The following is a 25,736-nucleotide window of genomic DNA, read 5'->3' on the forward strand; positions in this document are numbered from 1 at the left end:
CGCACATATATGTTTGGCACAATTTTTACGCCGGAAGCCCTTCCTGACGCAACCCTTCTCAGGGAGTGGAGGCCCCAGTGGGATACGAACCCACAACCAATGCTCTAACCACTGAACTACGGGGCCTCTGAAAAGATGCCTGAAGAAGAGAGAAAAGTGTTCTAGTTCCCATTTTTAAGAACAAGGGCGATGTTCAGACCTGTGGGAATTAGAGGAATAAAGTTGATGAGCCACACAATGAAGTTATGGGAAAGAGTCGTGGAAGCTAGACTCAGGACAGAAGTAAGTGTCTGCGAGAAACAGTATGGTTTCATGCCAAGAAAGAGTACCACAGATGCATTATTAGCCTTGAGGATGCCATTGGAAAAGTACAGAGAAGGTCAGAAGGAGCTACATTATGTCTTTGTGGATCTAGAGAAAGCCTATGATAGAGGACCAAGAGAGGAACTGTGGTACTGCAGAGAAGTATGTTAAAATAGTACAGGACATGTATGATGGCAGCAGAACAATGGTGAGGTGTGCCTTAGGTATGACAGAAGAATTTAAAGTGGAGGTGGGATTGCATCAGGGATCAGCTCTGAGCCCCTTCCTGTTTGCAGTGGTAATGGATAGGCTGACAGATAAGGTTAGACTAGAATCCCCTTGGACCATGATGTTCGCAGGTGATATTGTGATATGCAGTGAAAGCAGGGAGAATGCAGAGGAACAATTAGAAAGATGGAGACATGCACTGGAAAGGAGAGGAATGAAGATTAGCCGAAGTAAAACAGAATATATGTGCGTGAATGAGAAAAGTGGATGGAGAAGAGTGAGGCTACAGGGAGAAGAGATAGCGAGGGTGGACGACTTCAAATATTTAGGGTCAACAATCCAGAGCAATGGTGAGTGTGGTAAGGAAGTGAAGAAACGGGTCCAAGCAGGTTGGAACAGCTGGCGAAAGGTGTCTGGTGCGTTATGTGACAGAAGAGTCTCTGCTTGGATGAAGGGCAAAGTTTACAAAACAGTGGTGAGGCCGGCCATGATGTACGGATTAGAGACGGTGGCACTGAAGAAACAACAGGAAGCAGAACTGGAGGTGGCAGAAATGAAGATGTTGAGGTTCTCGCTCGGAGTGAGCAGGTTGGATAGGATTAGAAATTATTATCCCTCATTAGAGGGACAGCCAAAGTTGGATGTTTTGCTGACAAGGTTCGAGAGAGCAGACTTCGATGGTTTGGACATGTTCAGAGGGGAGAGAGTGATCATATTGGTGGTAGGGTGCTGAGGATGGAGCTGCCAGGCATAAGGGCGAGAGGAAGACCAAAGGGAAGGTTTATGGATGTGGTGAGGGAACACATGAGGGGAGTTGGGGTTACAGAGGAAGATGCAGAAGATAGGCTAAGATGGAAAAAGACGACACGCTGTGGCAACTCCTAACGGGACAAGCCGAAAGGAAAAGAAGAAGTTTAACTCTCAAACTTCTTACGTCGTGTTGTACTGATACACTCGACCACATTGCTCACTATCTTAGATATGGATCTAGTAATACTAATAGTATAATCACTTCCCTTTATTATATATATATATATATATATATATATATATATATATATATATATATATATATACACACACACACACAACACACACACACACACAACACACACACACACACACACACCACACACACACACACAGTCACTCACATTTGAAAAATGTACAGGTGTGGTCAGTCATGCTCGCAGATAAAGTTGCGGGTGTGATTAGGGATGGCCTTAAAATAACTTACTGGATTAATATAACAACTGTAAATTAAAAATAAAATAAGCAAATATATAACTAAAATTTCAAACTCAGAAATGATCATTTCCAATTTCAACTGATATGAGTAGAACATGATATAAAACGGTATTTAAAAATTTTCATCCAAAAAAATTCTTGATCTGAAACTTTATCTGAAGAAAACTTAAATGCACTGGCCTGTTAAGGAATAAACATGAACGGTTTATCCCAGCAATGTTTTGAAAATGCTGAAAGTTTAGTTCAACATAATCGGTGTTCGTCGCAAAAAGGTAGCGATACATTGTAAACAAACATTCCTGTCAGCAATCGTGACGTATTGTTTGGGGGGCGGGGGGGAGGGGGGTAAGCACAACGGGAATGCTGTACATGGGAGGCCGGCTTGCTAGAACGCGCCTTTATGTGCATGCGCTCGAGGTATTCGCCACATCTGAATCAAGCGATAATCATGCGAATGAATTTCCTTTGACATGGCTCATGATGTTGATGACTTTCGACGTAAATGCGCTTGCATTACGTGAACCAGTTCTGAACATGCGCTTTCGTACATGGTCAATAACTTGCATTTCCTGTTTCCGAAAGAATACCGATTGGAGCAGGCTTGTTTGGAAACAATGTTTATGAAATAAACATGTAAATTAATGTCAAGATCACACAAAATAAGAGACGTCTTGAGAGAATGCGAGGGGAGGGGTGTTACTCTTACTAGTGTTAGTGCCTCAATGTGGCTACGCTCGTGAGAGCAAAACAACGAACTCAAACGCACGTTCGTCCAATGTTGTCAACTCATATCCGGATTAATTTTAGGCAATTTTTCCTCAATTTTTTGGGGCAATTTTCATGAAAATTTAAAAATCCAGAATTCCGGGAAAATCTGGAGGACTTTCATCACTGCACACAGAAAGACCATTGCTCCCACGACTGTAATTTTGATGTGAAGAACAAGAAAAGGTGACAAGATTACACAACTGTTTAACTAGCAAAGTTGTGGGTGATTGAAGGCGGGGAGAAGCTGGGATACGGCTCACAAGCACGCAACAAAACTTTATGTAGCCTAGCAAGCTAGTGCTACCTCTTGTTCTAGTGGTTTTATGTAAACATGACTTGACACACCTGATTGAACATGCCTCTATGATAATATTACCTTTTCGTGGGGTAACAATTTTGTACGGATATGTTTTATGAGTTTTCTTTATTTAATTCGGTAAAACAACATTCAAAAGGGATGTCTGAGTTGAATAGGTTCATTTTCGTTTGCTTTATTAATTAAAACTTTGGACTTTTGTCAAATTCAAGTTATTTCTGTGACAACTAGGCATGGGCGTTGAAGTTACAGTGAAGAAAATAAGCATTTGAACACCCTGCTCTATGGCAAATTATCCCACTTGGAAATCATGGAGTGGTCTGAAATTTTCATCGTAGGTGCATGTCCACTGTGAGAGAGATCATCTAAAAAGTTAAGTCCAGAATTCACAATGTATGATTTTTTTAACAATTTATTTGTGTGATACAGCTGCAAATAAGTATTTGAACACCTGTCTATCAGCTAGAATTCTGACCTTCAAAGAATTGATAGTCCGCCTTTACAAGTCTACCTCCACTCCATGGATTATCCTGAATCAGATGCACCTGTCTGAGGTCGTTAGCTGCATAAAGACACCTGTCCACCACATACAATCAGTCAGACTCAAACTTGTAACATGGCCAAGACCAAAGACACCAGACACCAAGACCAAAATTGTCCAACTCCATACACCTGGAAAGGGCTACAGAGAAAGTGCCAAGCAGCTTGGTGAAAAAAGGTCTACTGTTGGAGCAATTATTAGAAAATGAAAGAAGCTAAACATGACGGTCAATCTCAATCGGAGTGGACCCTAACCAATGCAAGATATCACCTCGTGGGGTCTCAATGACCCGTAGAAAGGTGAGGAAAGAGCCCAGGACTACAGGATGGGACTTGGTCAATGACCTGAAAAGAGCTGGGACCACCGTTTCCAAGGTGACTGTTGGTAATGCACTAAGACACCATGGTTTGAAATCATGCACGGCACGAAAGGTTCCCCTGCTTAAACCAGCACATGTCAAGGCCCATCTTATTACAGGGTTCATACTCAGTCTGACCCAAAAAATTTAGGGGCTTTTTAGGCCATTCTTAGGGGCCGACACGAAAAATTTAGGGCCATCGTGGGACATCAAGAGTAAGGAAAAAAGACTCACCCAATGGTGCCATCAACCATTCTTGGTTCATCAAAGGTTCCAGTACCTCAGTACCTGTGACAGTGATCACCTGTCGCCCCTTGTGGTAGTTCTCATTGACATGACCATTGTCAATGTCTTCACATAATTACTTCACATATAGTCTACAGAAAAAAAACTGATTCTAACTACAATTGCAACTATATACACATATTTACAAATGTCTTCTACTGATGTCTGTCTCAACACCCCTACTCTAGCTCCTTGAGCCTACCCGGTGCCTCCTCTGTTTGTTGCTGAAGAGATACTAAAGTGGCTCTCTTGTCCTTTGCTCTGCCTTTGAGTGCATTGGCCTCGGTTATAAACCTCAGATTCCTCTTTTCTTCTGCCTCCTCACATGGCCTCTCAGCCTTCTCAATAAGCGTAGATATGTCAGTCTCTATTCTAGCTTTTTTGCCTTTGAGGCTGTCTATCTCTGCCTTAGCTGCCTTCCTCTTCTCTGCCTGTTTTGATGCATCCTTCTTTTCCACCTCTAGATGCTGGACAGGTACTTTGTGATAGGCATCAGACATACTCTGATTCAGCCTTCATTTTCTGCCTCAGTCGAGATGAAAAGTGGGCAGCGAGGTCAAATGTAGCCAGGTACGAAGTCTTCCTTTCCCCACAGTGGTAGTTTTTAGCAATGTCACTGTCTGGAAACATGTCTGCAAACACTTTCGAATTATTTTCACAATATTTGTAACTGTAATGGCTGCAGATCACTTTTAAAATCCACACGATCTCTGGCTTTAACGAGTTTGTTTTGGTGTATTGACGTTCATAAAGCCTGACTTCTGGCTGGTTAAAGTCGTCGATGACTGGACCACTGTAGGTGCGCATGCACTGCCAGTACCACTGCCTGTAGTTGATGCTTATCTATCTTGATATTTTGACAGAAACAGATTCATACTATCGGAAGATGAGACAGTCTTCGCCAAATCAGCGTGTCTCCTGTTTTTCCTGTGCGACTCCTGTGCTTTGACGCCCATCTTTCCAACCTGGTAACTCTGTTTGCACAGATGACAGTAGAAGATGTGCCGATCTTTTCGATATCGACGAACCCAGCTCCCAAACTCCTTACTTTCGACCCAAGCATCTTGAAAAATGCACTTCCCCATGATACAAGTTGGATCGATCAAAGAACTACGCTATGTCGTAACGAAGACGAACTGAAATGCCTACTCACGGAAAGGAACAATGGAATATTGACGACAAAATGGCGAGTAGTTGTGAACACAGAGTGACTTCTGTTGACAATTTCTGGCTGTTTTGGACGCCAGATGGATCGCTATTTTTTTTTTTTTAAATAAAAGGGAGAATTTTGGCAGTAGAGGTCCTCCTCCCTTTGATTGTTTTTAATTTAAGCCCTATTTAAGGGCTTGACCAGTTTTCACTGAATTTTAAGAACTTTTAGGGGCCCCTAAATGCACCTCGGAAATTTATGGGTTTTTAGGGACTTTTAGGGCCGCGTGCAAACCCTGCTTAAGTTTGCCAGTGACCATTTGGATGATACAGAGGAGTCATGGGAGAAAGTTTTGTGGTCAGATGAGACCAAAATGTAACTTTTTGGTCATAATTCCACTAACTGTGTTTGGAGGAAGACGAATGATGAGTTCCATCCCAAGAACACCATCCCTAATGTGAAGCACAAAGGTGGTAGCATCATGCTTTGGGGGTGTTTTTCTGCACGTGACAGAACAACTGCACTGTATTAAGGAGAGGACGACCGCAGCCATGTATTGGGAGATTTTGGGGAATAACCTCTTTCCCTCAGTCAGAGCATTGAAGATGGGTCATGGCTGGGTCTTTCAACATGACAAAGACCCGAAGCACACAGCCAGGAAAACTAAGGAGTAGCTCTCTAAAAAGCATATCAAGGATCTGGTGTGGCCTAGCCAGTCTCCAGACCCAAACCCAATGGAAAAACCTTGGAGGGAGCTGAAACTTCGTGTTTCTCAGCGACAGCCCAGAAACCTGTCTGATCTAGAGAAGATCTGTGATGAGGGGTGTTCCAAAATCACTCCTGCAGTGTGTTTGCAGTGATTTCTGGATTTTTCTTTTTAGATTATCTCTCTGACAGTGGACATCCACCAACTATGAAAATTTTAGACCCCTCCATGATTTTTAAGTGGGACAACTTGCAATATAGCAGGGTGTTCAAATACTCATTTTCTTCACTGTATACCGCAGTTTTGAACAGTCAAGGTTTCAATTACATGCAAGGAAACATTGAGCGAGGGTTAGACGTGATACTAACAAACTGATAACAGAACGAGTGACAGCAGCTAGAAACATTTCAAATCTTATTCACAATACTAATTCTGGAAAAAATATGGACAAAGTTGCCAGTCTGTCTCATGGTACTGGTGCTAAGATGCTGCACATCTAGTAACTGTGCAATTGATTTCAGACCTGCAATTTAAATACCGTGATCGCGCAGAATTTTCAGGTTGAATCTGAAACCGTCACATACCTCGTGAGAGTTGTGGGTTTCTCCTTTCATTAACAGAGGAGTACTAGCAATATTGTTGTGTATATTGCGCAACCCTGCGCCAAATGGTAGTTTGCCGCTGTATTTGGGCCTTTCCTAATCAGTAATGTTTTCATGAAAAGCAGCTCTGATCAAAAGAACAGCCACCTTATTCTCCTTATGTATTGACGACCTTTTAAAGAGACTTCCACAACCCTCAGATTGTCTGGTGCTGACCAACTGAACGTCTCCAGAGCGAGGACCAAACAAAGTGAAGCAGCAGTTCTATTTCTATGCTTGTCAATAGCCCTTGATTTAAAAATATGGGGGAGGTATCATTTTTTTGGGTCATTTTTTCAATTTTCTGGAGGGAGACAGCACGGATAACACTTATCTGCAGATGGCTCCAGCATACCTGTGACCCTAGTGAGGATCAGCAGTGTAGAAAATGGATGGATGCATAACTTGGTCCCTTTGAGGGAATGAAGATACTTCACAGTTTGTAAACTCCACCTTTAATGGTCATACAAAAATGAGCTTTGCCTCGACTTTAACCTTAAAAGCTCACCAGCTTCAAAGCGCTAGCCCTCACCTTAGATTTGCTCTTGCCTTTCCTCTTGGGGGTCTCGTCTTCAAAGTCTTCATCGTCTAAGTCATCCAGATAGTCATCGTGGTCAAGGACTCTCTGCAATAAAAAGGTCACAAGGTTTCAACTCCTTTTTACAAGAATTTTCTCGCTGGCACATAAATTTACATGCTAATTAATATTCAAATTTGTTTTATGTTTATCCATCTGTTATTTTTTACCTACTGGTATCAAAAGTAGCAGAATGAACAAAAATTTTGGAAGCGTTACATTGGAAGTGTTTTGAACCAGAAGCTGACACGGGAGTGGATGTTGACTCCGATTCCCTTCCAGTCCCACAGAGGTTGATCTCACTCCCTCCCAATACCAAGTGAGTATTTGAAAAAAAAAAAATCTCTCTTCCTATCTCTCCCAAAGAAATCTCCCAGTCAATAGTGTAAATAAATAGAAATCCTGCCCTGTCACAATATTTGAAAAATATTCCACCTAAGCCCAAATTTTTGAAAAAAAATCCAACTCCCACAAATATTGGTCTCAATCCGGCACAAAAACTTTACAACCCCCCCTCACTATTCTTTGAACTCGCAGTGAATGCCGCTTTGTTTTTCTTCCTCGGTATAAAATATGCAGTTCATCTCTGCCTCAGTCACCATAATAAATACTTTAAATTACCAATATGATTAACAAACAAAACGAGTTTAACAAAAAACATATTCGTAATCTAGTTTGGCGATGTGTAGGCTGATACTGAGGGGAAATGTTTAAATACCAATGTTATTACAAATAAAATAACCACACCATGGTTCCACTCCCATGTTTTATCCCTCTCCCATTCCTGGTGACTTTGTCTTCATAGTTTTCATAGTTTCTGCTCCTGCCCATGATTGATAATGAAATTCACTCCCATCCAGCATGACCAAGTGGGAATTTGCAAAATGTCAGCCTATAATTTGAACATACACGCTAAACTAAAGCCAAACCTTGCGGACACGTCCAGACGACGTGTGAGTCGTTGTAGAGCTAGTGGGGGGGTCTACGATGGCTGGATCGTCCTCAGGACCTCGTACCTCCGTCACAGCACTTTTCCTATCAAGAGGCTCGCCCTTCAATAGAGCCTCCAAACTGCTCCCATCCACTACCCCTAAGGAATCACGTTTCAGGCCCAACTCCAAATCTGCTACACACACGGTACAAGTGAGTCATAATACATCGTGACAACAACACCGTTATTTAATATTTTTGGTTTTCTATGGAGGGTGACCCCATTTCTTAAGTGGTAATACCTGCTTTGAGAGGGGGGAAGGCCAATCGGGGGTCCTCGGGGGGATGAGAGCGCCGTTTCTTTCTCCAGCGACGAGCTGGGTAAGTATACAGCTGACCTGGAGCAACACCTGATCAACATATTGAAGAACTAAATGTTTACATGTGACATCTGAGAGCTATGTCACTAATTAACCAGGAGGTACAGTACATCTGCTTCTGTGGAGTACACCTGGCATCTGTAAAGCCAACAGTGGCGTTATAGTACCGTTTAAAGACTAAGTCCTGCAGGATGCAATAAGGTTTAAAATCTTTTTGAACATAAACTCAAAAAGAATTTGGGATTGGGGAAAAAAAACAATTGCAGAGAAGAACAGATTTGTCATTGTTGGAGAATAAGGAAGGGCCATCATTTGAAATTTGTGATTTTAACATTATATGTGAAGACAGCACAGGTGTGTTAGCCAGTTCTTGCATTGAGAACGCAACCTGAGTGCACCTGTGTTGCTTACAGGAGAAAGCATGTGACTTGTTATTCTTCCCTGAGCATGCGGTAAGTTATTTATTGACATTCCAATTGTAGTTTACACTAAACAACAAAAATGACACACGATGTATATTTAATTGGAACACGTACTTTGTGTTAACGCATGGGTGGGCAAACATATTGGCTCAGAGGCCACATTTACTTTAAAAATTTGACAGGCGGCAGAGGTCAGAATCAGATGCTTAGGAAAAATATAACAAAAAAGGCACTGCAGTGTGAACACTTGCTTTTAATGGGAGCAGTGTTGTTTTGTTGATCACTTTTTTTTTTGCCAGTGCATCAAAATATTGTGTTAGTTTTGTTGTGGCAATTCTCAGATCAGCAGCTGCCAAGTGGCATGAGTGTCACTTACAGACTACAAAAAAAAAAAACATGCTTGACTGTATCAATTACTTGGTAATGTACACCACACAAGTTATAGCAGGGTTCATATTCAGTCTGAACCAAAAAAAATTAAGGGCTTTTTAGGGGCATTCTTAGGGGCTGACACGAAAAATTTAGGGCCCTCGTGGGAAATCAAGAGTAAGGAAAAAAGTCTCACCCAATGGTGCCATCAACCGTTCTTGGTTCATCAAATGTTCCAGTACCTCAATACCTGTGACAGTGATCACCTGTCGCCAATTGTGGTAGTTCTCATTGATATGACCAATGTCAATGTCTTCACATAACAGTGTACAGAAAAACAGATTCTAACTACAATTGCAACTATATACACAAATGTCTTCTACTGATGTCTGTCTCAGCACCCCTACTCTAGCTCCTTGAGCCTACCCAGAGCCTCCTCTATTTGTTGCTGCAGAGGTGCCAAAGTGGCTCTCTTGTCCTTTGCTCTGCTTCTGAGTGCATTGGCCTCGGTGATAAACCTCAGATTCCTCTTTTCTTCTGCCCCCTCACACAGCCTTTCAGCCTTCTCAATAAGCGTAGATATGTCAGTCTCTATTCTGGCTTTTTGGCTTTGAGGCAGTAGAGATGAAAAGTGGGCAGCGATGCCAAATGTAGCCAGGTATGAAGTCTTCCTTTCCCCACAGTGGTAGTTTTTAGCAATGTCATTGTCTGGGAACATGACTGCAAACACTTTCAAATTATTTTCACAAGATTTGTAACTGTAATGGCTGCAGATCACTTTTAAAGTCCACACGATCTCTGGCTTTAACGACTCTGTCTTTGTGTATTGAACTACGTTCATAAAGCCTGACTTCTGGCTGGTTGAAGTCGATGGCTGGACAACTGTAGGTGCGCATTAGGTATCGCAACCGGTTATAACCGGTTTTCGTTTTTTTAAAACCGAAACCGGAATCAGACTTTCAAAGTCGGTTAAAATTTCCAATCATTTCTTCCGGTTCCGGTACTCCACATTGCGCTATTTTTTTCCAAATCATTTCCACTTTTTTCAAGATTCGCTGTTAGAGTAAAGTTGGAATCAAAAGAACATTCAGTTAAATCAAAGAAACATCAAACATGGCATCGAGGAAACGCTCGGAAAACTTTCATGCCCTTTCTGAAAGAAGAATGTCAACATTAAAACATTTTTACAAAAAAAATAAAAATTTAACTTACACGAGTGCGTTGTTGAAAGCCACATTCAACAAAGTTGTTTGTCAATATTGTATGCAAACTACCCCATTACCACGGAGTAAATTAACGATCGATGGTGTAGCACCGGAGAAAAGGAGTCGGAGGCGGAGTGTTGGACACAGGAACAAAATTTGTTTTATTGGCAGACATCAAAACACTACTCGCATAACGGGGGGGAACTGTGTGAACTCGTCACTCCGGAAGAGCAACAAAAAAAAGTTCGTTCGGAACCCCGCACCCAACTCGAGGTCCCGCGGGTGAATTATGTAAACACCACTACGGTACCGGTTTTAAAAACGGTTAATCATTTTTTTTTGTTAGAGCTGTTCGGTTAATACCGGTTATGAAAGTAAGCGTTTTTTTGCGATCCCTAGTACGCATGCACTGCTAGTACCACTGCCTGAAGTTGATGCTTCGCTATCTTGATATTTTAGAAACAGATTCATACCAACGGAAGATGAGACAGTCTTCGCCAAATTAGCATGTCTCCTGTTTTTCCGGTGCAACTCCAGCGCTTTGACGCCCATCTTTTCAAGCTGGTAACTCTGCTTGCACAGATGGCAGTAAAACGTGCCGATCTTTTGGATCTCGACGAACCCAGCTCCCAAACTCCTTACTTTCAACCCAAGCTTCTTGAAAAATGCACTTCCCCGTGATACAAGTTGGATCGATGAAAGAACTTTTTGCTACGTCGTAACGAAGACGAAGTGAAGTGCCTACTCACGGAAAAAAACAATGGAATATCGACAAGATGGCGACTAGTTGTCAACACGGTGACTTTCATTGAGAATTTCCGGCTGATTTGGACGCCAGGCGGATCGCTATTTTTTTTAAATAAAAGATTCATTTATTTTTTAGGGAAAATTTTGGCGGTAGAGGTCCTCCCTTTGATTTTTTTTTTTTTTTTATTAAAGGCCTTTTTAGGGGCTTTACCGGTTTTTGCGGAGCCCCTAAATGCACCTTTGAAAATTTAGGGGTTTTTAGGGACTTTTAGGGCCGCGTGCGAACCCTGTTTTACGGCCAAAAAATTGTTTTGCATTGTGGTTTCATCTGACCGGACTGGTCTTCCAGGTGGCTTGTGGCAAACTTTTTATGAGACTTTAAGAGACTTTTTATGGATATCTTTGAAAAATGACTTTCTTCTTGCCACTCTCCATAAAGGCCAAATTTGTGCAGTGATTGTTTCCTATTGACGTAGTCTCCCACCTCAGCTGTAGATCTCTGCAGTTCATCCAGAGTGATCCTGACCAATATGATTGCTTAAACAGTGTACCCTTGAGATCGTTAAAGACGAGTCCGTCTTCGTGTATTGAACTACGTTCATAAAGCCTGACTTCTGACTGGTTGAAGTCGATAGCTGGACAACTGTAGGTGCGCATGCACTGCTAGTACCACTGCCTGAAGTTGATGCTTCACTATCTTGATATTTTAGAAACAGATTCATACCAACGGAAGATGAGAGAGTCTTCGCCAAATCAGCGTGTCTCCTGTTTTTTCGGTGCGACTCCAGCGCTTTGACGCCCATCTTTTCAAGCTGGTAACTCTGCTTGCACAGATGGCAGTAAAACATGTGCCGATCTTTTGAACCCAGCTCCCAAACTCCTTACTTTCAACCCAAGCTTCTTGGAAAATCCACTTCACTGTGATACAAGTTGGATCGATGAAAGAACTACGCTACGTCGTAACGAAGACGAAGTGAAATGCCTACTCACGGACACAAACAATGGAATATCGACAAGATGGCGACTAGTTGTCCACACGGTGACTTCCGTTGACAATTTCCGGCTGTTTTGGACGCCAGACGGATCGCTTTTTTTTTTTTTAAACAAAAGATTATTTATTTTATTTTTTTAGGGAGAATTTTGGCGGTAGAGGTCCTCCCTTTGATTTTTTTTTTTTAATTTAAGACCTTTTTAGGGGCTTGACTGGTTTTCGCGGATTTTTAAGGACTTTTAGGAGCCCCTAAATGCACCTTCGAAATTTTTGGGGTTTTTAGGTACTTTTAAAGCCGCGTGCAAACCCTGTATAGTTAAGTCAACATGAATCAATAAGCAGAACACTATTTTTTTTCCTCTGGCATTGAATGAGAGCTGCAATATACATGACACTACCCAGCTATTCATCTTCTTACGTGGGATAACTGCAGACTTTCAAAATTATGGAAAGGCTAGCAGCCAAGCAATCAATGAAAAGGATCACCAAAGGGAGTGACTTGTTCCCAGAGGTAACTGTGTGCTTTTACAGATTGTCCAAACCTGACTTGAAAAATGTCAGACTTTTGAAGAGACTGCAGGTGACAGAAATGAACTCTATTTGTATGGCTGTATGTATGTAAATTGACATTTACATTGTCCTACACATTGGGAAGTGTTGTTCAAAATTAACCGTGTTGTTTGTGCTGTAACTACAAGAGTTAATTTTATCAGCAGAAATAAATTAAATCACACCCACTTTGTTGCACTATTGGAGGAAAATGAGATAGCATGGTGAGTAAGGTCAGTCTCACCGCTGGATTTTTACTCTTCCCTCAAAGAGGAGAACTTTACACACCGAAGAAGGCATGCTCAGAAGATTCTAGTCAAAACACAAATCCTCCGTCACTAATGACGACTTCAATTGTCCTTTGCACAGCCACCTCAGACATTCAGACAGATTTCAACATCTTTGTGCAAACCCAAGACCGACTTGATTATTCTCACTCAAACGCTAAAATGAAGTGAAAACAAGTTACAAGTTTCAGTGTTTATGGAGATTAAAAAGATACCGCACTGGCGTGATGATTGCTTTTATTACTTCTATTAGCGTATTTTCTTATTTGACACATCCTTTTCATGGAAATATTGACTGAATACTTTTATTCCAATTACCAGTATCAGCTAACCAAAATATAGAATTTAATGTATTTTACCTGTGCTCCGGTGTCTCTTCTCCATCCAGATGTAGCAGTTAGACTGAGCCACACCGGTCTGTGAGTCCAGAAAGGGCATGAGGATGCTACGCTCAGCACACAGTCTGGCATTATAGCTGTGACACTGCTCCATAGCATCTCGGTAATACTGCTCCCCCAGCCTGGAATATGGGCCATCACAAAGAATAAAGCAAATTCATAATACAACAACCATGGCTAGACATAAGCGTTAATTTCAACTTTCCATTTTCATAGCCCATCTCCTGCTTTGACTCCAGGGTGAGCTGGAGCCAATTCAGGCACATTTTGGGCAAGAAGATGGGTACACTCTGGACTGGTCGCCATTCAAACGCAATCCACATATGGACAATCAACGATTCACACCTAAAGACAATTTAGACTCTTCAATTAATTTTACACCAATCTGATCAATTCTATCGGTATCCGACGATAATTAGCATTTTATGCTGATCGGCTGCAATGCCATAATTTGTCAATGCGATCAATGACGTCATTGATCAGCTACACATAAAACCTTTATTCCCCATTGGCATCGTAGGTGTGATTGTGAGTGTGACTGGTTGTTTCTCTCGATGTGGCCCGCGATTGGCTGGCAACCAGTGCAGGGTGTACCTCGCCTCTTTCCCGGACTTAGCTGAGATAGGCGCCAGCACTCTCGCAACCCTTGTGAGGATAAGGGGCTCAGATAAAGGATGGATGGTATTGTGATCAGTATATCTAAATCCCAAACCCAGTTTATTTTTAGCCTTCTTGCTTTTCTTTTGACACAGTACTCTAAATATCTGACTGCCAATAAAACAATTTAAAAAAAAAAAACCAAGGATGTGGGACAGACAACACGTCTAAGACATCCAGCCATCCATTTTATAACCCGCTTATCCTCATGAGGATCACGGGAGTGCTGGAGCCTATCCCAGCTGTCAACGGGCAAGAGGCAGAACCCTGAAACCCTACCCTGAAATGGTTGGCAGCCAATCACAGGGCACATGGAGACATAAAACAGACGCACTCATATTAGTTTCCAGTGAATGCATGTTTTGGGGATGTGGGAGGAAACTTGCAAACTCCACACAGGCGGGAGTGGGATTTGAACCATGGTTCTGATAACTGTAAGACCAGCACTCTAACGAGTTGCGCCACCACGTCGCCCACGTCTGAGACAGATACGAAATGCCTGGATCTGACAACAAAACCAATTTGGTCTTTTACAACTGCATCATGTCAAACTATGCTTATAAAATCTTGTATTCCGATACCACTGCATCCTGTCTTTTACGATCACGAGGCTTTACCTTGTCAATTCAAATGTGACCAGATGCACTCGTTACCATAGTGAAGACAACAACAATGCTGCGTGCTGTGTGTATTAGAAGAAGAAAATTGGACAAAACGTGTGGTAGTGGTCACCAGTGCTCAGAGGAGAACATTCCTTTGTATGGAAGTAAATATGTGCCACTAAGATTTGAATTTAAAAATGCCACTGGAAATTTTATGTTGTGTTTTTGTATACATATTTTGACATTTTAAAATTCACAGTTATTTCAAAGTGATCCCATTTTCAATAGCTGTATTTCATCTTAAAGTTCAAGTGTCGTCAAATGGATGATTTTTGGTATAGTATTAATGAAAAACCCACAACCAAAATGGTCCCATGTGTTTTTTTCCACCACAAAACATGATTTTCATGTATAATACAACTTTTTGTAACTCCCACCATGAAAATCCTGTCAAGGGATTTGTTTTCGAGAAGAAACAGGAAGTGACATACAGGACAGAGGCGCCCCCTAGTGGACTCGTTTGTTTCCATTAGTTTTTACCTCCGTAAGGCAGCTCGTTGTTCCTTCGTGTTAGCCAAAATGCCGGCTCATTGCATTGCTGGACATTGCTTGAACACTTGGGAGAATGGAATTACTCTTCATAAGTTTGAAAGAGACCCTGTTCGTTGTGAAAAATGGATTGCACAGGTGCAGAGGATGAGAGCTTTGTGGGTTCCAAATAACAAGTAGGTGTGTATACAGTGCCAAAAAAAAATATATAGTTTGGGACGGACCACGTAATCGGTCTCTCTCATGACGTAGCAAAAGATCCGCGTATGAAATGTGTTGATATGCGCATACAGCTACTAAAAAAAAATAATAGTGTGGGGCGGACCACGTAATTGGTCTCTCTCATAACGTAACAAAAGATCCGCATATGAAATGTGTCAATGTGCGCGTCGCCCAGCCACAATGTCTCGATAGTGTTCATCGAGTGCTGTGGTGACTTTGAACATACCCCTAAAAGCAACATAGCTAGGATCCACCTCCTCCTTATATGCCACCACGGGCGCCAAAACTCAGCCACACCGGCTGAGGCGCCGCGTTCGGCAGTCACAGCTTCTTCGAAGGCTGCACGTCGGGCTTTGCGACGGGGGCGGCTCTGAAGAACCCATCCGAGAGTGCGTTACACAGTCGCGTGCGCGCATAAAGCGCTCCAGCTCGACTGTGACTAAAGCAGCACTGTTCAGCTCTGTCATAAGCCACACTGGGCGACTGCGATGAGCCACGATGGCTCATCTCCGCCGCAGGAGTGGATCGGACGGGATGTGGTTTGGCCGTGATCGGATATCATCTGAATATGGTTCGAAACAATAGTGTAATATTGCCCTGAGGGCTCGAAACAATAGTGTAATATTGCCCCGGTAACTTCACTCGGTTGTGTGGTGTTCTCCTTTTCGAAAAGAACTTCGGTGTCAGAAGGCGCGTCGGAAAAATGCTAATATCTTTGTTGTTCGGCTTCCATAGTGGCAGGCACTGCGCGTTTTCAACGGCGGAAGTGACGATGACGTCAAGAACAGATGACGCGACTAATATGGCGACCACTTGGATGTGTGGATAGTATGTGATGTCACGTGACTACGAAATTTTAGCCAGTTGAATATCAGGAGACTGAAAATATTGTTTGAATTTTGAAAGGTTGATTTTTTTTTTATATGCCAAATTTGTTAACATTGAAATGTTGAACTGAAATAAAGCTACTGAAAATGTGACCACTGAAATAATGTGAATTTTAAAATGTAGTCAAAATAAGCATAAAAAAATATAAAATTTTCAGTGTCATTTTTAATTCAAATCCTAGTGGCACATATTCTTTTTCTTTCGGCTTGTCCCATTAGGGGTCACCACAGTGCGTCATCTTTTTCCATCTCAGCCTATCGCGTCCATCCTCCTCTCTAACACCCACTGTCCTCATGTCCTCCCTCACAACATCCATCAACCTTTTCTTTGGTCTTCATCTCGCTCTTTTGCCTGGCAGCTCCAATGGAACTTATTTACTTCCATATTTTACTTTTAATAAGATACGACTCACAAGCAACCAACAAAATGTTATTCGGCCGAAAAAGCTAGTGCTCGAGCTAACGAGTGTGCGTAAAGATACCAGCGCTCTCTCAAATCATGCTTTAAAGTTTTGGGGTGTGTGTCTGATGTAATTTAATTACAACCAGGTCCTTTAATTACAGAACATTAGCACACATTATGTCATGTTGTAATGATGACATGACCTGACTAGACAATACTTCTGAAGATACTCAGTAAAGCGTACATATGTACACTGTATGCTGTATATTGATGTTCCTTAACTCTGTTTCATTCACCTTGCGGGTTTCAACAGCTATATTTCCACTACACTGGTGTATATTCACCCATGAGGGTTTAGGAAAGGGGGAGACGGGGACTTGGCAGAGGGTACATCATTGTTATAATGCTGAATTCCAGCAGCAGGGAGCGTCTAAAAATTGTACATTATTGCTTTAACAAAAACAAAACAAAAAATTGTGGAGGAAGCCGGAACGCCTGGAGAAAACACATTTTAAAATAAATCATAAATCTATCTATTTTGCGTAACGATAAACTGGGTAACCAAATGGAAACAGCTCTGCGTTTTATCTAGGGCTTGTTTACAACATAGTAAATCACAGAGACGATGATAAACAAATGCGCTATTCGAACCGTGCAGTACTTTATTAAGGCAAAGGCACACAATCCAAACTAGTAGAATTGAATCACAAGTGTAGAGACAGAACAAAAGGTTGATTGTTAGCACGTACGTACCTCCTCACAACAAAGCAACCGCCAACAGACAGGTTAATTAACTGGCAGCAAATATATGTCAGGTGATAAAGTAGATTAAAAAGACAAAGTGGCAAACACAAGTGAGCGATTTGTGTGTCGTGTGTAAATTACAGTTCCTCAGTCGCCGTGCTTCGCTCGTTGCCTACGGCAAACAAGCTAGTCTTAGCACACAAGATAACCTTATTCTCGTGGGACCTATTTTCTCTTCGAAAACGTATATACCCTGTCTGCGGTTTCCAAAAGTTTGGAGCAAACTCCTTATTTTCCAAGCACACATAGTAACCTTGGCACGGTCTGTTTTTCCTCCTAAAAGAAATGAAAAGGCAAACTTACACTTTCACAACACTGTCGACGACCGCCGCCATGTTTGTGCAGTTGTGTGGAGGGAAACTGCGCAAGCGCACTGTAGCTAGCGACGTAAACCCACTGCGGCAGACGGCGTCATATTTTTTATTTTTGTGATTTTTTTTTTTTTTTAAACAAACGTGAATTCATAGAAACGTCTCAGAGTGTAATGTCAACAAATTATCGTCCATCCAAAAGTAGTGTTTGCCAAAATATGTGAGTGAGTCTTTGAGGTTGTGTGTGAAATGCATTTAATATTGATCTAAATGTGAGATTCTTTCAAAAGGACACTTCTTGACCAAGATTGGAGTGACACGAGCCAGTTCTGAAATACCCGACAACCTTTTGGAATGACGTAATCTGTGCACTTCTGGTTTTACATGTATTGCACGTTTGAGATCTCTTGGATCAATAAATTGAGGTCAGGGGACTATGATGGCCGCTGGACCCAGACCCTTAAAAAAAAGTGTTTTAAACTGTTGTTACTGAAGCGTAGACTTGGCCATCATTTTCTTATTGGAAAGTCCATGTGTGTCCCATGTGGCCCTCTCAGACTGATGAATGTTAACTCATTGAAATATTTTATGACAAATGATGCATTCATCTTCTGATCAGTTTTGACAATATTCCTGTGCCGTCGTAGCTCACACACATCCACAACACCAGAGATCCACCTCCATGTTTCACAGTAATAATGGTGTACTTTTCGTTATAAGCCATGTTGACTGCTCATCCAATATATTCTTTATGGTTCTGACCATTGCGGCACAGTGGGGCAGCTGGAAAGCGTTGGCCTCACAGTTCTGAGGACTAGGGTTCAATCCCAGTCCTGCCTGTGTAGAGTTTGCATGTTCTCCCTGTGCCTGCATGGGTTTTCTCCGGGCACTCCGGTTTCCTCCTACATCCTAAAAACATGCATGGTAGGTTAACTGAAGATTCTAAAATGCCCATAAGTGTGAATATGAGTGTGAATGGTTGCTTGTTTATGTGTCCTGTGATTGGCTGACAACCAGTTCAGAGCATACCCTGCCTCCTGCCAGAAGATAACTGAGATAGGGTCCAGCCCTCCAGTGACCCTTGTGAGGTTAAGCCGCTCAGAAAATGGATGGATGGGTAACAGTGAACACAAAATCCTCTGGTAAGAATTTAACACCAAACTCGGAAATTAATTCACAAAATGTCTGTTGAGTACTTTATGACACTCGGCAACTGACTGGCAATAAATTCAGGTTATCGTCCACCTTTCACCTGTAGTCAGCTGGAATAGGCTCCTGTGCTCCTTAGCCCTAACCAGGATAAGTGTTGTTGGAAATTGGGTTAGATTGGATGGATGGATAGATGGATAGTTTTCTTCTTTTACCATGAATGATGAGGAGCAATTAAGTTCTTGATAATGATGAATTGTTCCCAACAGTTTATCAGTTGTTCCACACGTTTGAATGATATGCAATGTTCCTTTGTAATTCTTCACTGTGTCTGACTTTCATGTCAAGTCCTTCAGGTGGCTGCCCCGAGAGCCTGGACCATAGTTTTCATCTAGATGACCAAAAGCTGGATAAAAAGTCCGTAGCACCAGTTTGACTCCACGATCCACCATCATTGACACATTTCGATGTCGCGTGGCACCATGGATAAGGATTGGGATAGGGATTACTGTAGCATTTCAACCAGTACTCAGACTCCAGTAATGACTCAAGGCCTGTGGTGCATCTTCAAACATTTGTTCACAAATACACAGGCACATGGCAAGCGCTGAAAGGAAAATAAATAATGAACAATTACAAGTCACGTATCTTCCAGGCAAACACACATTCTCCAGTTAGGATTAGCCTTGCTACTAATTTCAGCACTAACATTCCAAATAACATTTCTCCAGGCATTCCAGTTTCCTTCCACATCCCAAAAACATGCATTCATTGAAGACTCTAAATTGCCCCGAGGTGTGATTGTGAAGGCGACTGTTGTCTGTCCCTATGTGTCCTGCGAATGGCTGGCAACCAATTCAGGGTATACCCTGTTTCTTGCCCGATGACAGCTGGGATTGGCTCCAGGACCCCCACGACCCTTGTGAGGAAAAGTGGCTCAGAAAATGGATGGATGGTTTCCCAGTGGTTCACTGGATTCCTTAAACTTTAGAAGAGGCCTTGTAACCCTTTTCACACTGACACGTCAATTACTTTATTTCTAGTTGTCTTGAATTTGTTTAGTTTGTCATTTTTTGCAACGACCTACCTGTTGTAAGATTTGATTTTGTCAGATTGGTTATGATTGATTTCTTTTAGGCTTCGAATAAATCAGGTATGGTTGTGATCAGTGAAAATAACCAAAATTATGATTGACGAAAACATTTTCCACACGTTGAAGTTTTTTTTTTTTTAGCCTTGCGTTGATGCATCTATCAAGACCCACTGCGCTATGAATAGTATGTATGTTTCTTTCGACTTGTCCCATCAGGGGTCCCCACAGCATGTCATCTCAGATGAACGCTCATATTTGTTTGGCACATTTTTTACGCCGGATGCCCTTATAGACCTCAAAGTGTAAGTGATTCCAAGCGGTGCATGAGTGATGCCATTGTCTGGCCATCTTTCCTCCACCAGAGAACATAAATAATTTACAAATGGTTTAACTGACTGGAGTCTGTGCAGTCTATTTACCGGGATTTCGTTTTATTTTAGGTGTTGTTGAACTGAACTTCAAAATACTGACTCAAGAGGCTTAAATACAAAGTACGTATTCAATTAGGAACCATAGACAATTACAATATATGCCAAGTGAAATCTAAGAAAAGACAAAATTTAAGTCTTTGAAAATTTCCAAAAGATTTAAGCACGTACTGTTTGTACGTACCGATGAGGACATTACCAGGTGAAGCTTCCACAATGAACCTGTGATTAGTGGCTGAGGTGATTCAGGTGACCGATCTTTATCCTCGCGTGTGTGCAGGGGGAAAAAAACAGAAATTGTGATGGAAAAATTATGTTTGCAATGACTGGATAATAACAGGATACCAATGTTGGCAGAATGATTATATGATTTTCAAAATTGCTGCCATAATTCAGAACATTTACTATAATTGGTGGTAAGTAGTTGCTATTAGCATTAGGACCTGTTTTGGCTTGCCGATCTGAATGGCAGACTGCTGTACCACCAGTGTGTTAAAATAAAGCATTTGTGAAAGGTTGTCATCTCGTCCCTTTGATCAGAATGAGTGTGAACATCCCAGGTGTTACGGTGATGGTGCTTTTCTACCTAGTGGTCCTGGGCACTGGCATCTGGGCTTCTCGGAAGACCAAACGGATGCGTAACAACAGGCAGGCAAATCAGATGGACATCACATTTCTGGGAAATAGAGGGATACACCTGGTGGTAGGAGTCTTCACTATGACAGGTACAGAAACCTACATACAGTACGAGTAGCTTGATCTCATTGGTGTGGTTGTCCAATCAAGATGTTTTTTCTCAGATCTTATTAGGGATGTCTTGAACACAATGCAGGTATGAAAGCACGAGCCAGTCCAAACTGTAGACCAGTCCCACGCTCGGATAAAAGCAGCGGGTTTGGTCAAGAAGGGCATCTGGATTAAAACTTTGCTCAAAAAAAATATGAGCATTCATCTGAAGAATTCCTTACTGGATCAGTCGTGACCAAGGTTAACAACATTCGGCCTCAGTGCCGTTAACCTGCAGTGCGTCAGTTAAAAATCAGTTACTGTGGACCAAAGACAAAGGGTATTACAGTATATTTGTTAAAGAACAAAAACATAAAGTTGAGCTCCAGAAAAACAAAAAAGAATACTAGGTCTTGTGTTTGGCAGTTTTCTGATAGGTGAACTTTTAATGTGGGTTTTCTGCCGTCTTGTGTTTCTCTGAGGATAGAAACAAGAATGTGTTTTCTGCTCACGCTTCCTAATCCATGTTTCTCTTTGTAATACGCAGACTTGACATGAGTGTGTTATGAAAAAGCACGGTCTTTCTGATAAGCGTGGGAACTCTGTGCTTTTGTACTTCTTTCTGAGTTTTTGAAAAAAGTAGAAATAAAGGGATATTGATCAACTTACAAAAAATTATCAATTTATTAATTTTGTTCATCATGTTCTTCTTTGTCCCCACATCCGCATCAAATTCGGACTCATTACGATCAACAAGAAATGTATTGTTTGATATTAACTGATTTTGATGTGCTGAATCATTAATATCACATTTTGCACAATCAGGACAGCTTTTTGTACTATGGTCATGTTTTGTTTACATTTCCAAGTACAGTATTATTATTTTAGAGGTTCAAATAAATAGGGGTTCATGCCTCTAATTTTGAACAATGATGACATAAGATCCAATTTACAGGTACAGTACTTTTTTTCATCCATGTATACTCTTCAATTCATGGCAAGCAAAGCCTGTACCATTTTTTGAGCCAAGTAGATGTAATGTAATGTATGTTTTGCATCCTACAGCGACATTCACTGGGGGAGGCTTCATTGTTGGACTGAGTGAGATAGTGTACACTCCAAACTTGGGCCTGGCCTGGGCTGTCATGCCAATTACAACCACTTTGTCTTTTCTGATAGGTAAGCTCTTCTCCTGATGTTATTAATTGTGTTTTATCTATGCAGTATGTATGTATAAGGCAAAAACATCTTGTATTAATCAGTTTGGTGCATGTAAAGGAGGATGACGGCATTTTACCTTATATCTGATTTGTCATAACCAAGCCATCTCAAATTTGTGTGTCCAAAGGCGGAGTGTTCCTTGCCAAGCCAATGAGAGACAGAAAGTTTGTGACAATGATGGACCCATTTCGTGACAAATATGGGCCAGTAATTAGTGGACTTTTTTCTGTTGCAGTGATGATGAATGATGTAGTCTGGGTCCCAGCAACTCTCATTGGCTTGGGTAAGTACAACTCTACTCTTTTCTCTGGTCATATTTGCCATTTTTACTCAGTGAGAAATATTTGGGGGAAAAAATGAAAACAAAAAGCAGCTTTGAAAATTCTTCTGATTTACATAATCATGATGCCTCCTTCTCATCTAGCTAATCATGATTATTAGCACACTACCTCGACTAAGGCTGAACAAATAAGCAGCTCAATAGCTCAAAACACGTGCCTGCACATATTTTGTATTTTATATTACAGCAATTTCATATGTGTAGTTCTTATATCACTGAAAATAAATAATTATACCAAGTTAAAGGGCTCACAAAACTGAAAAGTAATGGCTTGGATTTTTTTTTTTGTTCAAATCCTAGACAAGATAATGTTCCTGTTATACTGTAAGTAGACCAAAGGGCCACATAATCAGCCTTCCCATCTGTAAGATGCATGATATAAATCTCAGCAATCTTGATGTCTTCAGGGATTTTCTTTTTAAAAAACAGCTTCCTGTCTGTCACCTTTGTCACTATTAGGTGCATCAATGAGCGTGATCCTGGATTTGTCATACACACACTGCGTTTGGATTTCGGCTACAGTGGCCATCGTCTACACAATGCTGGGGGGGCTCGTTTCTGTCGCCTACACAGATATTGTTCAACTGACACTCGTTTTTTTGGGTCTGGTGAGTGAATGATGTCATACAGTTCTGCAAAAATGTGTGCTGCATGCTTGTATTTTTGCAGTGGCTATGCGTCCCTTTCCTGATGATGAACCCCTACTCGGTGGAAATTGCCACAACTGCTTTCAACTTCACCTACCAAGCCCCATGGGTGAATTCAGTTGACCCAGACACAATATGGAGGTGGATGGATCAAACATTGTTGTTGGTGAGAACTTTGCATGTACAACTTATAGTATTTCCACCTAAAGTGAATAATAAGCGTCTGCACACCCCATGTTCAAATACCAGGGATTTGTGATGTAGATTTGACCAATAAAAATCATGAAAGTCCTCTTCCCACTATTAATGTGACCTACTGTATATCCTGTGCAACAAAAATGAATTTTTGAAAATATTTTCAATAGAAGAACTAAAAACAAACAACTGAGACAATGTGGTTGCATTACTTGGTTCAGAATTAACAAAGAATCCAGCTCTAGAAGGAAAGCGGCGATGATGTTGATGAGTTACAGTGGGTGCTGTGTTCTTTTGATAACAAGATGTGTGCCTTTTGGTATTACGGCCAAAAAGCTCAACATGTGGTTTCATTGGACGCTAACAGAATCTCCTAAACACATGGGTCTGATGAAACCAAGGTTGAACCTATCTTGGTCTTGTTTTTTTTTCATCCCCCCCCCCCCCAAAAAAAAACAGCCATTTGAACGTGCCTATCCACATGAAATTAGAATACATTACATTGGGCATTACTTGTACCATATTTGGAGGTCCTTGGTGACCACATTGACAGCAGGGAAGTATTTGCTGATGAGATATTTTTTTTTATTTAGATGTTGGGAAACTTGGCCTGTCAAGACTACTACCAGAGGATCCTATCAGCATCTTCCTCAGCCACGGCCAGGATGGTCAGCTTCATTGCAGCTCCCGTCTTCATCATCTTTGCAATCCCACCTGTCTTGATTGGAGCAGTCGCAGCATCCACAGGTACAGAAGCGCATGAGAGACAAACCTAGTGTGAATTTTGCACATGTTCACTCTTCAAACTTTGTCTTGCAACAGACTGGAATAAGACGGGATATGGATTACCATCTCCGTTTGAACGCGGAGAGACCAGTCTGATCATGCCCATTGCTTTGCAGTACCTTACCCCAAATTACATATCCGTCATTGGTATTTCTGCAACAACTGCGGCTGTGATGTCAACAGTTGACTCACTTCTATTGTCAGCAGTCTCTCTCTTTATGTCCAGCATTTATAAGGGTATCTTAAGGACAAAGGTAAGACTGTTTGCTACAGCTGCCTGAGGTTTGACACGAAGAAATGGATTTCATTGTCCATGTCTTCCATCCCTGCAGGCATCCGATAAAGAAGTAAAGTGGGTGATCAGAATCATGATGCTGGTGACAGGCCTCACTGGCACTTGCCTTGCCTTCCTCGAGGTCAGCATTATGGCATTCTGGGTCCTTGGCTCCAGTATTTCCTACGTTTTTATGTTTCCTCAGCTCATCTGTGTCCTCTTCTTTGACATCTGCAACGGCTACGGCGCCGTCACAGGCGTTTTAATCAGTGTTGTGTTGCGACTGCTGAGCGGTGAACCATCTCTGGGATTACCGGTAACCCTCCGGTTCCCAGGGTGTACACTTGAAAATGGAGTGTATGTGCAGCATGCACCTGTTAATACTTTATGCATGTTGTTCAATTTTGTCTCAACTTTGTTGTTCTCCTACCTGGCTTCACTACTCTTCAATAAAGGACTTATTCCGGAGAGATTTAACATACTGAAGGTGAAACCTCAACAGTTGCCAGAGATTCTTGTGCATACGAGTAGTGAGACTGTCAAAAAAGACAACGACCAGACACGTGGAGCTCTGAGTGAAAATGAAATCATGTTGGAGGAATCATGTAGTAATAATGAAACAAATCAACTTGGCTAAATCAAACTCTTAATTTTTTTGTATGACTAATGTAACACATGTTCAGTAATAAAGCTGCCACAAAATGGGGAAGCTTTCCGTTTTGAATTTTTGAATAAAACTAAACTCAATCTTTCTTCCACAGATGTTTTATTTCTTTTACACCATAGAACTAAATGTAGAGAATAAAAAACAACACAACTGCAAGAAAAGCAATGAACAACATACGTGTTGATTACATCCTAACAGATATAACACTGACCACTTTGGCCTGCTTCACAACGATCTGTTTTCTTCCTGCAGTATGGGTTGTTTTCACTGATGTCACATTTTTTGCTGAATTACCCATACGCCACTGCGCACCGCCATTGAACCTCTACCTAACTGTTATAGACTCCGGAATGCTCTCCATTACTGTTTGTGTTTT

The 25,736-nt window shown here is 41.5% G+C and overlaps 2 protein-coding genes across 4 annotated transcripts in view; one reads left to right on the top strand and one right to left on the bottom strand.

Annotated features, from left to right (window-relative positions):
• The window catches only part of LOC133509010 (zinc finger protein ubi-d4-like), a 41,124-nt gene extending 23,151 nt beyond the window's left edge, over window positions 1-17,973 (bottom strand). For 2 of the 3 annotated variants that reach the window (XM_061835632.1, XM_061835629.1), the window contains exons 1-5: window positions 17,827-17,973; window positions 13,361-13,521; window positions 8,354-8,461; window positions 8,051-8,247; window positions 7,077-7,169 (exon numbers count right to left, since the gene is read on the bottom strand). In XM_061835632.1, the coding sequence (XP_061691616.1) occupies window positions 7,077-7,169; window positions 8,051-8,247; window positions 8,354-8,461; window positions 13,361-13,521; window positions 17,827-17,858 (591 nt within the window). In that variant the 5' untranslated portion in view covers window positions 17,859-17,973. The remainder of the gene's footprint in view (window positions 1-7,076; window positions 7,170-8,050; window positions 8,248-8,353; window positions 8,462-13,360; window positions 13,522-17,826) is intronic. The other variant, XM_061835630.1, reaches the window with a different exon arrangement.
• Window positions 17,974-18,165: 192 nt separating this feature from the next.
• On the top strand, window positions 18,166-25,330 carry LOC133508983 (high-affinity choline transporter 1-like). Its single transcript, XM_061835588.1, has 11 exons — window positions 18,166-18,758; window positions 18,852-18,976; window positions 22,296-22,409; window positions 22,579-22,734; window positions 23,092-23,115; window positions 23,251-23,399; window positions 23,461-23,604; window positions 24,227-24,380; window positions 24,456-24,673; window positions 24,752-24,835; window positions 24,899-25,330. Exons 2-11 carry the CDS (start codon window positions 18,940-18,942, stop codon window positions 25,328-25,330), a joined length of 1,512 nt encoding a protein of 503 aa, XP_061691572.1. The 5' UTR covers window positions 18,166-18,758; window positions 18,852-18,939.
• Window positions 25,331-25,736: the final 406 nt, after the last annotated feature.

The sequence above is a fragment of the Syngnathoides biaculeatus genome, chromosome 11 (assembly GCF_019802595.1).
Source record: "Syngnathoides biaculeatus isolate LvHL_M chromosome 11, ASM1980259v1, whole genome shotgun sequence".
NCBI classification, from domain to species: Eukaryota; Metazoa; Chordata; class Actinopteri; order Syngnathiformes; family Syngnathidae; genus Syngnathoides; species Syngnathoides biaculeatus.